The sequence below is a fragment of the Silurus aristotelis genome (genome assembly GCF_946808225.1).
Source record: "Silurus aristotelis genome assembly, chromosome: 5".
Classification (NCBI taxonomy): Eukaryota; Metazoa; Chordata; class Actinopteri; order Siluriformes; family Siluridae; genus Silurus; species Silurus aristotelis.
The window spans coordinates 27,828,334-27,842,772 of NC_139578.1; the positions used below are offsets into that span (position 1 = coordinate 27,828,334).

The window sequence follows — 14,439 nt, forward strand, 5'->3', positions numbered from 1 at the left end:
TTGAATTTGACTGACAGCTTAACTTTAAACCTGTTTCACCGATACATTTATTGTACATTACTGGATCTTGACATGACCAGGAAACAAGACAGGAAACCGGGCTGTGGTTTCGAGTTAGGTCAAGTTTCTTTCAGTCGTAATGGCATCAGCTAATCAACAGTATCTGTAATGTGTAAGTATTTGTAAGCTAGATGTACAGTATGTGGAAAAAGGCAGATAGAGCTATTCTCTGAGCACTTATACCACCTTATGATACACCCTGTGATGCTGCATAAATTGCAGTTAAAAATATACAAAGGTTAACGGAGGAAGGACATGTTTAAACTTTTTGTTTGGTAGTGGCCATGTGACAGGGGATAGTTAGCTAGTGAGTGGAAATTTATCGATGCCGAGAGCTAGTTTGGATCGTACGATCCGATAACTGATTAATCAGTCAATAGTTTTATGAATAGATAACGGATAAAAAAACCCTCAAAACCGTACATAACACTCCATGTAAAATAGTACTGAACTTTACTACAAAATGAAAAAAAATAACAGTACTGAATCATAAAAATTTGCTAAATAAAATAAATATGACTATATTATTTAATAAATAGAATGATATAATTAATAAAATAAAAATTATAAATGATAAATTTAATAGAGCGCTCTCCGTGCAGCGTGTAGTTTCACGTGCAAAAACAAACAGCAACGACCGCTCTCGTAATGACAGCAGACCTTTTCAGCATTTGCAGCAACAGACGGAATCTTTATGGATTTTTCCGTTAGCCGATAGTTCCAGCAATCGAATATCGGTGCAGATTAATCTGCGAAACCGATGAATCGGTCAACCTCTAGTGGAAATTAGGGACAAAACTGCAGAGGAAAATAAGGAGTAGAATCAGGAATCAAGAGTAAAACATTTCTGCGGTTTGGAGAAAAAGGGCTAAAGGGTTTTTTCCCTTTTACCATGCTTGCTATTACCAACTAGACTGAAATAAATGTAGGAAGTACAAATGATTTTTCAATTAATTGTGTGAGTGTTCCTGCGTGTATGAGTCATACGATTCTGTCTATACTATAAGGCTCAACCCTAATGGCTTTCATACAGTATTACTGAGAATTAGAATCCTCCTATTCAGTATCAATTGCCTTCAATGGCCATCAATAGCCTTTACGTGACGATAGGAAGGGAAGCGAGAGCGTTTTCTGAGAATACAGACGAATACGAAGGTGCAAACCCGTGGGGTTTTTTTTTTATTCTCGTTCTTTTCGCATGTGAGGTCAAAAGAGAATAATGACAGCAGGAGGATGTTAGTAAATGGAGGAAAGGTTAAACTACGCCTTTTTCCCTTCTCCAACACACAGATCTCGAAAGGGAACTTTTACAGTCGCTCGAACAAACGTAAACAGAATGATAGCTATAGAGTGTACGTTTTGTACTGTTCGAAATGTGTGTGTGTGTGTGTGTGTGTGTGTGTGTGTGTGTGTGTGTGTGTGTGTGTGTGTGTGTGTGTTTGTGAAAGAGAAAGAGAAAGAGAGAGAGAGAAAGAGAGCATGTGAGAAATGGCAAAGACTAAATGTGTTAACTAAGGTCAGGAAGTAAATGTGCTAGCATCAGTTATATATATATATATATATATATATATATATATATATATATATATATATATATATATATATATATATATATATATATATGTGTGTGTGTGTGTGTGTGTGTGTGTGTGTGTGTGTGTGTGTGTGTGTGTGTGTGTGTGTTTTTATGTCTTCAGAGGGGCTGAGACCCAAATGTCCCCATGAGGAAAGGACATCTGATAGTTCTGTAGTTGTTAAGACAATAGGCAAGGGCTCTTATTTTGTATATTTTATGATTAATTAATTAATTTATTAATAAGACCTTAATTGTATCCTTACGGTTACCCAGATAATAATTACCGAGATTAGGGTTCAGTTTTACAGCAGGTACAGTGTTAACGGAAGTTCCTCATAAGGACACGTGTTTTTTTTGTGTGTGTCTGTAAGATACAATAAAAAATTCCTTACAAGCACGAATTAAGAGGACATGGAGGAAACGCAGGCTTCCAGGAGCTCGCACAGCGAGGCATCTCCTCTCACTTCCTCTCATTGTGGCTGTGCCGAGCAGCGCGGCAAGCTTCTGACAAAAGCCCAATAAATAGTTGATCCAGTGCATAATGTGCAGCGTGAAGCTTGGGGGAGAAGCAAAGAGGCACATCTCACGAGACTGCAGCTGCTTTGAATGCCTAATGACACTCCCGCTAATGTTTCAGGCACTGGAGAAGAGACGCAGGAGACTCGGCACACAGGCGGTGAGGAGATACACACACACACACACACACACACACACACACTCACGCACAAGAGGAAGAGCACAATGGCACCTTCCTCGATGATTACAACGTCCAAATGCGCAAATAACGTCATACATCACTGCCTACGCCAACACAGAAACACGGCGCCTCAGTAGCGCAAACGTGTTAGCCTGCGTAGCGGCTCACACTGCGCACTTACGGCGGGTTTGGGATCGATTCGGCGAGCTCAGTCTACCATGAGGTCTCTTTTCAAGCGGGGCGACAACCCGGAAAGTGATATTCTCACCTGATCCTCTTCATTGTCTGCCAATGCCATCACATCACATCAAAACTTTGGGACACCCAGCTTCAAGCACGGAGGAACTGCTCGTTCATGAACACGCTCCGGTTTAATAACGCTGCATCTGAAACATGCTAACGTCTGAAAATGGATTATTTGAACCTTACTAGTGAGATATCTTCATAAATGTCGACAGCAAAATCGACTGAAGTCATCATGAGGTATACATTATAGGAGCTATAAACAGTGGTTCCTCTCAACTCTCTCTTTTTCTCTCTTAAAGAAGAGAAAATAATGCCACTTGTCATACAGCAGATAAAATGAAAGAAGTCTATCATTCCAAAGATTTTCCCAGGATGGTAATCTGACTTTTACTAAGCAAATGACACTGGAGACTCCTTCCATATTTGTTCGATAAAAATCTCTTCACAGGAAACTTCACTAAACTAAAGTCTTATTTACAGCCCAGTAGTTTCCACCATAGAAGTCCCATTTATGTCCACCGAACAAGTCCCAGTTGTGTCCACCATAGAAGTCTAATGGATGTCCACCAAACAAGTCCCACTTGTGTCCACTATAAAAACCCGATTTATGTCCACCATACGTGTCCCATTTGTGTCCACCATAAAAGCCTCATTTATGTCCACTATACAATCCCCATTTATGTCCACCAAACAAGTCCCAGTTGTGTCCACCAGAAACGTCCCAGTTGTGTCCACCATACAAGTCCCATTTTTGTCCACCAAAAAAGTCCCAGTTGTGTCCACCATACAAGTCGCATTTGTGTCCACCATAAAAGTCCCATTTATGTTCACTATACAAGTCCTGGTGTCATAGTTCATATAGGAACTATAACATATTGGAATGAGTCAGTTAATAAACCTGTTGATTTGGATAACAGCTGGTTCAACTTTATGAGCTGCTGTTACAGAAAACACATTCGAACCAATCAGAATTATGACTTCCGCAGCGCTATGAAGAAACCTGTGACCTTAACAGTAATTGGTATAACAGCTGCTTGAAATTTTATATCGCATGCAATTTCTTTGCATGGAAGTGTTGAGTAGTTAGCATGTGCTTATGACAATCACAAAATGTTTCCCTCATTGTATACCGCTGTTGTACATATATATCAAGAAACAACCATCAAGTAAATCTTTAATGGTTTCAATTGTAATAATGCAATTGTCTTGTTTTAACAGAAACTCTAATGGTCCCTGTGGGTTTCTAATGGTACTTTTTTTCTTTTATTGGTGGCACAGTATGTCTAGCAGATACCTTTAAGGACTGATAGAACACCTTTGGCAACTTGTAGATCACAGTTGGTATTTACTGGACTAGTAGATTTCAATAAATGTTTACAATGGATTTACACACAAACACACTGCCTAAAGGAATCCACTTAATGTTAATGATTTAATAGTGAACAGGTGATGGGTTTGTAATGGTATTTGTAGTGGAACCCAGCAGAACTTCTGTGATGGATTTAGATTAATCAAATATGTCATTTTAGCTGTGGCAAAGTTCGCTGTCATTCAGTAAATTAGTTTAGCCTTTTATTCGAATTAATGCTGTCAAGTTCAGCAATACATTAACGTTTTATACAAATTAACAGTCAGAAGATGGTAGGGAAGTTATTTCATTCTTACAATATAAACCATAATAAAAGTCATTAAAACATTCATTTACTATCGCAAAATATTAGCATGTAATGTAAACAGGTATGACATCGAACATCAAAATGGCTATTATAACAATATCATAACAATAGTTCATATACAGTTCTATAGCAGTGTTAAGTCATTATTACAGGCAATGATGATTTAACACTGGATATAAACTGTCATGACACATTTATGCTAGTTATGTCATAACTAGCATAACATACCAGACCTGGATGACTCTGCATAATTGATGGAACCATGAATTCTGGGCTCTAGCAGAAAATCCTGATGGAAAATTCAGGAGAGATCAAGCTGAAGCAAACTTGGGTTCACAATGATGCGAAACCCACCAGCAAGTCCACCTCTGAATGGCTCAAATGAAGGTTTTGGAGTGGTGTAGTCAAAGTACGGACTTGATTTAAGATGGCATCACCTTAAACAGGCTGTTTATACTTGAAAACCCTCTAATGTGGCTGAATTGAAACAATTCTGAAAAGAAAAGTGCACCAAAATACCTCCGCAGCGATGTGAAAGACGATCACTAACGCTTGATTGCAGTTGTTGCTTTTAAGGGTGGAACAACCAGTTATTAGGTTTAGGGGGCAATTACTTTACCATGTAGGGCTTGGCAGGTTTGGAGAGCTTTTTTCCCTTTAATAAATGAAATCATCCTTTAAAAAATGTTTTTTTATATTTGTGTAATATTCAAATTTGCCTAATGATGCAAATCATTTAGGTGTCACAAATATAAAATCAGGAAGGGGGTAAATACCCACTACTACTAAAGCTACTAATATAATTTATTTACTGTTTAAAGAAAAGAATCAGACTAACGCTAAAGATGATCCTTGAAGGGAATGTAAGGTTTCGATTTGCTAGATAGCTAGTTTGCTAGGCAACAAGCTTTAATGATAAGCGTTTACATTATTAATAATAATTTTAATGGCAATTTTCTGAAAAGAAGAAACTATAGTTTAAGACTTGTGAATTCTCAGTTTTCACCATGAAACACTGAATCCAAACCAGAAGGGAATTGTTGCCAAATCTATCAAAATCTGGTTTTATTTGTGTTTAGTCTGACCTGTTACCTGGTTCTGGTACCACCTTCTTTTAGAATGAGAGGTAAGTATACTTCAAGACTCTTCTCTGTTCTGGCTCTGAGGTGGTCCCCTAGATGTCCGTACAGCGGAGACCCTGGCTATCTTTTAACGACGATTGAAGACCTACCTCTTCCTGAAACACTTAAATTAGCACTTTACAAGTTTGCTTTGTAAAATTCAAGAGTTATATCTATATTAAGTTTGTAATCTGGTGCACCAGTGTAGATTTATTCATTGCTAGAGACTCAAAGCACTTTTGTACGTTGCTCTGGATAAGGGGCGTCTGCTAAATGCCGCAACTGTAAATGTAAATGACCGCTGCTGTAAACACTACTTCGGTTAGACAGTTAAAAACACAAAACACAAAGCCTTTTTTTGGACCAAACAACAAACCGTAGAGCATATTCAAAAATATGTCTTCTTAGCATGCAAATACGACAAATGGAAACAAAAAAATTATTTTTAAGACAGTTATGTATTGTTTCGTTAAAAAGCATGGGTGTTTTTTTTAGCACAAGCGTACTTTTCCTCTTCCACCCTCTGCTCGTGACCCTGAATCGCGTTCATTATCGTCAGCCATCTGGCCGAGGCGTGCTTAGCTTATTCTCTCTGTGCCATGATGAGAACGGGGGAGAAGGCACTTATTAAAAAGGCCACCTCGCATGGGCCCTTGCAAAAAGGGGAAGGTTTTTCACCGAAGGACAGGAGAAAAGCAGCAGCTTCGGGGAAATGAGAGAGGAAATCATCTCCGCTGGGGAAGTACCGAGAGAGAGAGAGAGAGGACGTTTCTGGGAGTGACAGAATGTATTTCTGTAAGCGAGTTGGAGGCTCGCTGTGAATCCTCTTACCTTTCTTTCTTTGTTACACACGAGAAAAAAAAATCATACTAAAATGAGTCCTGTGGAATTGATAAAGTTGCGTCTGGATATAAGTATGGGGTCGAAGTAAGGGCTTCTTCTTGAGGGCATGATATCCCACAAAAATATCTTTTAAATCGTTTTCTCACCATGAAGCTGTCACAGCAAACATTCTCCAGTGTATGACAGCGGTGTCATCAGCTCAACCCTATATATATATTATATCTGTTTATAAAGAAAGCTCTGGTCTATTGTCCTGAAAATCGCTCACAACTGCCGTCAAAAAGCAAAAGTCACTCATAACTGGGACCTAATGTCTATATGAGCATCTCTTGAGGTACAAAATCTTTAGACTTGATAAAAGTTGTACTTTTTAATAAATGCTCTGATTCCAACAAAGGCTCATACTTGATAAAGTCACTTTATCAGGGTTACTGTTCATACCATTTCCTACAAATTCATTTCAGTTCAATTCATTTTTATTTGTAGAGCACTTTTAACGATGAACATTGGCTCGAAGCAGCTTTACGGAGATAAAGTGGCTATGAGGATGTAAAAAGAATGAATAAGTTTAGTGCCTATGAGTTTGTTCCTTATAATTAAGTTTATCACCATTGATAGAAGGAAAAGGAAAAACTCTTGAGAGAAACCAGACTCCTCATCTGGGTTGGCACCGAATGTCCATTCATAACAGTGCCATCATTGTTGAAGTGAACTGTTCAGTGATGGACACTTAAATACAGAACTGTTCTGTGGTCCTGAGCCATTGTAGATATTCCAAAGACTTCCTCAGAGTTCTTGAGCTCCTCAGCTCAAGCTTTCATGGATCTTTACCAATGAATTTGACAAAAATATGTTGGAATTAGCTCATCTCTGAATTTGGGTGCTTCTTTAATTCAAGTTTAAGCTCAATATTTGCTTTTGGCTGCAGTTGTGTGTTTTATTTTAAGGCAATAGATACTGGAGCCTTCTTTATAAACAGATATATAATATATACATTAAGGGTTTTATGAACGGACCCAACTTCATACACTGGAGAATGTCTCTGTGGCTCCATCACAGTAGACTTTAATAAAGAAATATCACTGAATATGGCTAAATCCTGGAAAATATTTCAAAAAAACATTTCCAGATGTTATGAATGTTACAAATGTAGCATTACAAACATCAAGGGTGTTTAGGAATGAGCAATTCCTCTATGTTTGAGGCTAGGCATCGTATGAGTTTACTTCATTTGTATGAAATTAAGACACTAAGAAACTGACATGCTTCGGAAAAAAGTCGTCCATTTTGTTTAACTGTACATGTGCCAATCTTCTTGCATAATGCTTCCTGTTATTTTATCCAACATTTTACCTCATAGCAGTCATCTTTTTTTAAGAATAACAACTAAGAAATTTATCATTGGCTGTCCAGCGGTGTGTGTGTGTGTGTGTGTGTGTGTGTGTGTGTGTGTGTGTGTGTGTGTGTGTGTGTGTGTGTGTGTGAGTCATTAGGCTGTGCGTTTAATGGACTTTTCCGACTTTTTCCAACTTTAAAATATTTGTGATGAATACAGCATGTTTTTTTTTAGGGGTCAGTGGGTATGTTATTATTTTTTGACTTTAAGGTCAGGTGTGAAGTCCTGTAGCTCCCTGTATACTCCTTCAAGATTAGTAAATTAGCAATAGCATTAGCAATGATTAGCATTGAAAGACAACTATAAAAGAACATGTCTGACAATTTAAAAACATATTAAGGTCTTCTCTGCTCTCTTCTCAGTACAGGTAAATGTGTCTGTGCTAATCAGATATGTGCTACTTTCTATGCTTTTTACTGTTGTAATCGTTGCTTTTTTTCCCTCGTGCCATGTGGCCAGCGAGAAACTCGCATCTCGTGCCTCCCTCCCAACATAAACATTGGCATTTGCTTCTTGAGGATCCACAGAATGCAGTGCAGCTGGGACTGAAACGTGACTCCCAGTCTTAAGACTCACCATTAATGCTAATCAGTTCTTGTAGTGTGTACGGGCCTGAGCAAGGAGTGTTTAGTCATCTCATTGTTTTTCCAGGTGTTAAAAGATGACAGCAATTAACAAGCATACTCGCTGGCTCTTGATGTAGAGGAAAGGTGCTTTGGTGTACTGTGGCTCGGGGAGTCTCTAGTCTCTGAACCGGAATGCACTCGGTATTGGCCATGCATATCAATAAAAGTGCTGATTTCTTCTTCTACTTCTTCTTCTTCTTCTTCTTGCCTGTTGCCTGAAGTGTTAAACCTCAAAGTAAAATGTACTGGATTTCTTTTACACCTTTTCTTTATTCCCCACTCTTGACAGAGGTTTTGTCACGATAAAATAGGAAAAGATCCGCCCTGAAACCAGCACCCAACCCAAACTCTCCTGACCTTGATCAGACGTATGGATGAATGAGGATGACGGGCTCTTAAAGAGCGGAAACCCGATCCGCAGCCGTCCTGGAGCCAGAGCCAGAACCAGAGAGCGCAAGAGGCTTTTAGGGGGTAAATATACCTCCGCTCTGCTTCCTCCACCTCTCCTGGGGAGAATTCCATCCACCCGACTCTGCCGAGTCCCTGGGGAGGCATTCCTGCAGCCCTGCCCAAGCATCTGGAGAGTCCCTGCTGAAGGGAGTGTGTATGTGTGCGTAGAGGGGGTCGATACGAAGAAGACGAGAGTGGGAGGGGGGGTGCCGCAAGCATTCCTCCAGCCCTGCCCTAGTCGAAGATGGCCTGCTCCCTTGAGACGCATTCCTGCAGCATGTGCACCTCTCTCTTTTCCTTTCCCTCTCTCACTCTTCTTTCTCTCTCTCTCTCTCTCTCTCTCTCTCTCTCTCTCTCTCTCTCTCTTGGCCTCATCTTTCTTCCTCCAGCTCCTTCTGCAGTCCAGCATTAACCCGATCAATAGCGCCGATCGCAGGAGGGACACGGGCCGATCCATACTCCACCGGTCCCCTCGGTGCAGGCCAGCAGTCGCGCCTTAAGTGCACGGAAAGGTGATAAACCTCTCTCAGACTAAGCTAGACAAAGGCAGCCATTGATTGGGGTGACATGTTACATCTCTTTTTTTTCCTTCTTCTTTTTTTCCCCCTTTCTTTGTGTTTCTCTCACACTTTCGAAATTCTGGAAACAAAGGTGCGCCTGGCGTTCGCTAAAACCCTTTCCGTTACCAATACAGACTGACATGTACGGCAATTAAAAATCAATTAGAGATCGTAAAATGTTTCTAATAAAAAGTCCATTCTTTTGGAAAGGAAAAAAAAAAAAATGCATTTTAAATGTACCTGTCTACTCAGTTCCCAAATGGCAATTACGTCCTTTTATTTGGCTTCCACACTGAGTCTAATTCAAACCTGCTTTTCAAGCATCGTTCAATTAGAAGTTATTTGTCTGAGAGCTTGACATTAATGAGGTCTTGGTCTAATGGCAAGGATGGCAGAAAACATTTGAGGTCTCGGATCATAATCAAGAAAAAAAACACCAACAAACCCCCCTCCCCCTTCTTTCTCCATTACCCATGACTCCGTATATTTAAAAAAACTAAATTGTCAAAGAAGTAGAATGAGAGAAATAACTGTAGTTACTAAAATCGTTCACATGAGCTGCTCTTAAATAAACCCTGAAACAAGTAAAACCCATTACATGTTTCTATTGAGATAATGATGATGATATGCGTTTAAGAGTTGTTTCTTCTACTTATTTGTGGCTTGGTGCAAGATTTACTTTATTCCCATGAGTAATTCACAAGGAAAGCAAAAGTTTCCAGAGATGATGTAATGTTAGTGTAATGAAAAATTCGATTGAGTAGTGATGCGACTGCTGGACTCCAATACCCAGAATGCTATGCAGCGCTGAGTTACGATTTGTATCATGGCTAGTTTTGGTGTAAACACGACTAACGGCCGTTTGCATCGCTTGCTTTATTTTATTTCATCATTCATTCATTCATTCATTTTCTCCCGCTTATCCGTAATTCGGGTCGCGGGGGCAGCAGTCTAAGCAGACCCCCGCCTTCGACTGCTGCCCAATCCTCACAGCACCGTCCATTAAGGTCCCTCCTGCAGGTGGAAAGCCCACGGGCTTTATTTTAAGTGAAGTAAAAATCTAATAACTCAATCTTCCGCCACCGTTACCGCCCCGGCATTGTGGGTAGTAAAGGAAAACATTAACTATAGAGAAAATAGAACGTCAATAAAAAAAAATCAAAAAAAAAAAACGTCGATCTCCTTGCAAAAAAAAGCGCATGTTTAAATTGCACAAATTCACATTCAGGTCATTCACATGGGATTTTTTTGTCCCGTCCCTATTTGAATCCAGACTGTATTATTGTTTTATAACCTGCAAGTGGCTCTAGGTTGAATGCTTGTATTTCACAAATGAATAAAACAATATGACTTATCACAGGCATTGCTCATTCGGGGTGTACGCATACACACTAGCACATGTGCAAAGTGTTCTTGAAATCCATTTCCCCACAAATCAAGGAGCTCCCAGTGAATGGAAAATGTTCGTAATACTCAGATGGGATATCTTTCTGGTTGTCTAGACACACGAGACCGATCCAAGTCATTCATGCCCTATAATTTGTGGTTAGATACAAGAGAATTTTGATCATTTGCACATTGCACATATGCAAGCCTCTGTCTTTCTTTCTCTTTCTCTACATCACTGTCTCTCATACAGACCTCTTATACATTTTAGATGAAAAGACACACAAAGGCTTATTGTCACTAATATAAATATGGTCTACGGGGGGAAAAGAGGAGGGGCTCGGCTCGCCGGACCAAACCCGCGCTCGCAACCTGCACCGCTTCCTACTGAAAATATTTATTTAACAATTTCGTTTCGGCACTCGTTTTTCTATACATTTAAAATAAACATTCTTTTGCCATAAGTGCAAAACCACAGCACTGTTGACTGGTCACATGGAGTTGGGCAATTTCCTGAAAAAACAGCATCCCTGGCAAACCGTACGTTGTTTCTATGGCGACGGCACATCGCGAGGAAGTAAACTGTGAGGCGAATTCAAACATAATAAGAGACTAATAATAAACAGATTTAATAAAGTGTTCTTGTTTAGAAAAAAAAATAAACAATCGGAAAAACACTGAAGAGTTGAAGATTCCGAGAGGAAACTTTAATTTAACAACGATGGAGTCAAAATGGCATATGGTGCGTGTTTTCACATTTTTTTGGAAACTTTCAGAAGAACACTAATTCTGCTTTGATGAATCAGGATGAATTGCACAACCTTGTTGTCGGTCGTTTTCCCACAACAGCATGTTTACAGGTGTTTATTTCTTACTTATTGCATAACCATTTACATTTACGGAAATGTATCAGCCTTACGGTTACCTAATTCATACAACTGAGCAGTCGAGGGTTATAGGCCTTGCTCAAGGGCCCAGCCATAGCGGCTTAGTAGTGGTGAAATTTGAACTCACGACCTTCTGATCAGAAGTTCAACATCTTAACCTCTGAGCTACGGCTTACCCTATAATCCATATGCATTCTGGTTTAGTACCAGATCATAACTGGTGTGACTCAAAGCTAAAATAGTGCAAAAGCTGCAACGCCTTAAAACAGTAAAAGAAGCCTCAGGTGACAGATTTCAGGCCTGAGCAAGAAATACATTTATGGCATTTGGCAGACACCCTTATCCAGAGCAACTTACCAGGGGCCCAGGAGTGGTAGCTTGGTGTGGCTTTGGATTCAAAATCCAATGCCTTAACCCCTACCTCCTTCCTCCTAAACTAGCACAACAATTATTGATCATTATTGAATTCTAGATTACTACTCATTGTCAAGCCTCCATTAAAGTCAATACTTTCTTCACAAACACCTGGACTTCTTATCTTTTGGTAATCTTACTATTAAAAATGTAATAAAGGACTAATGTCTAGCGCCGTGAACTCCAGTAACCTCGACAAGTTACGAAGAGTGAAAGCTGGTAAAGCATAAAAAGGACGTCCAGTCCACCGAAAGCCTTCAGCTGATATCATTAGCTCTCCCGCTGTCAAGTGTATTTTTAGCCGTGTTAATACATCAGACAAGAAATGACACTCGTCTTCCAGTGACCCTCAGACACTCGATGGAAATTCGTCAAGCTCTGGATTACGGCAGGAGGAAGTCATTAACTCTGTGTTTCGAGTGTTTCTGATCAAAAGTTTGTCATCTCATCCTAATTACGACGGGCCGTGATAATTGGAGGACAGCCTCTCAGAACCATTATGGTAACTCAGGGAGTATGTTTAAATAGAACCCCAAAAGACAAAGGACAGAGGACATATAAGGCCCAAGAGGCAGGTTTCGGTGGTGCTATGTGTTAAGCTAGGCTATAAGCTGAGAGGAATGGAGTGAGCATTGTTTACCTGTCAGCTGGCATTGATTAATCTTGTGTTGGCTAAGATCGCTCGCTGAGTCGAAAACCTGGTGGCAGGAACGGCAGCTGTGCTCCTCGTCCTCCTCCTCCCCCTCGTCCCCTTCCCCGGGAGAGCACCTCCTCCTCGTCAGACGCCCGTCCTCAGCATCCTCACACACTGTGTCGGGGGCGCCCTCGCGATCTGTGGTGGAAAACAACGGAAAATAAAAAAAACAGCGTGCCACGGTCACTGCTGGGTGCTGCATCCATCGGGATAGTGCTGCAAGACTTACGCTATTAGCTTCGAGACATGGAGGTGCAAAATTTGTTCAAATTAGGGTAATGAATATATTAAATGGTTTTGAATTGTTATTGTATTAATCATGTCAAAATGTCTCAATAGCTTTTAGCTAAGAGCTAAAAAAAAAAAAAAGCCCAGAGGTGATTGATCTCCTTTTCTCCAATTATCACATTTTTCAAACAATTTTATTCAAATTAGTCAAAAATTTTTACTTTTTGAAAATAGATTATATAAGTTCCCTAGTGTTTACTGTGAAACCTTACAACGTTACCCTAGAACGTTCTGAGAAATCTAGAACAGCTAGAACAAGATATATGGAGAAGTAATGGTCCTTACAAGACCAGTTATGGATGCAGATGAATGGATTTGATCTTTACTTTCCTGTACGTTACATCACATACTGTCCATCTTCCACAATGTGCTTCCAAACACAGTAAAAAAAAATAAAAAAACACTATTTGAGATGAACTCAAAACCCCCTGCATTGAACATAGCGTCTGCCAATTCAACAGATCAGAAGACAAAGCGAGACAAAGCATGCAACGCTGAGATTGGTGTGTGCTACGCTCAATGTGACACACTTCCCTGAATAATTCAGCCTTTGCTTGCAGGCAACCACGGGTCGCACACATCAATATTCTTGTATCTGCAGTGTTGTCTTTCAAACGTGAACCAGGTCTGCAATGGCGCTGGCTATCAATCTTGCGGCTCTGCAGTGGCCAACTAATTCATAAAATGGAACAAGCCTTCTAGGCCAATTCTTACATCAACCTTGTCTCGAAATGGAGCTGACAGTCATGAAACAAATGGAAGGCGCTATATGTGCACCAAAACCTCATCTGTCAAACACCTTCCTCATAATGTCAGCGTGATGAATAATCAATGGCGATCACCACCAACAAACGATTCCTAAATGTCCGTGTTCATTTAAAACACATTCTAATTCGTTTTAATCTTGACTTTTGCACCACACCGTGTAATGAATCAGATTAATGCATTGTTGCTCTTAGTGAAGGATTTTCTCCATTAATAAATTCATCAATAAATATCAATCTCTGGATTGATATTTGAAGATCTCCAGTGGAGATTTAAAATTGCCTTCAGGAATCATAATTTGTCCAAGATGTATGTCAAAAAATGTGTTGGATTTTAGTCCATCCTTTCAAGAAGGAACTAGAACTTTATTAGAAATCTTTTTATCCATCCAAACAATGATCTGTTTAGTTAAATACATCTGAAGAATACATCTTGAATTAAAGGGTATCTTTTTTTAAAAGAGGTTCCCAGTAGAACCATCAACAACAAGCTTGGAGTTGGAATGTTTCCAGATATGGGCTTATTTTGTTTGGTGTCTTGCTTGTGAATCCCTGATCTTTAGTTGAAAACAAATCCATACAATGCAAAACAAGAAAGGGTTCAGATGTGATTAGCTACACCACTGTGGTGAACCTGTTGGATTCTGGGAGTTCTGGAGGTTCTGGTTTGCCCAATGCATGTTTTGTTCATCTTTAGTAACTGCTTTATCCTGGTCAAGGTTCAAGGATCCCAAAGTGAGTTGGGAATACATTTA

At 39.8% G+C, this 14,439-nt stretch overlaps 1 protein-coding gene across 21 annotated transcripts in view; it reads right to left on the reverse strand.

Moving 5' to 3' along the window:
• Positions 1-14,439, reverse strand: part of znf521 (zinc finger protein 521) — a 160,827-nt gene that overhangs the window by 119,442 nt on the left and 26,946 nt on the right. For all 21 annotated transcript variants that reach the window (XM_083542596.1, XM_083542601.1, XM_083542599.1 and 18 more), the window contains one exon: positions 12,579-12,770. Coding sequence is in view for 13 of the 21 variants with exons in the window: in XM_083542600.1 (XP_083398726.1) it covers positions 12,579-12,770 (192 nt within the window). In the remaining 8 variants the exon portion in view is untranslated. The remainder of the gene's footprint in view (positions 1-12,578; positions 12,771-14,439) is intronic.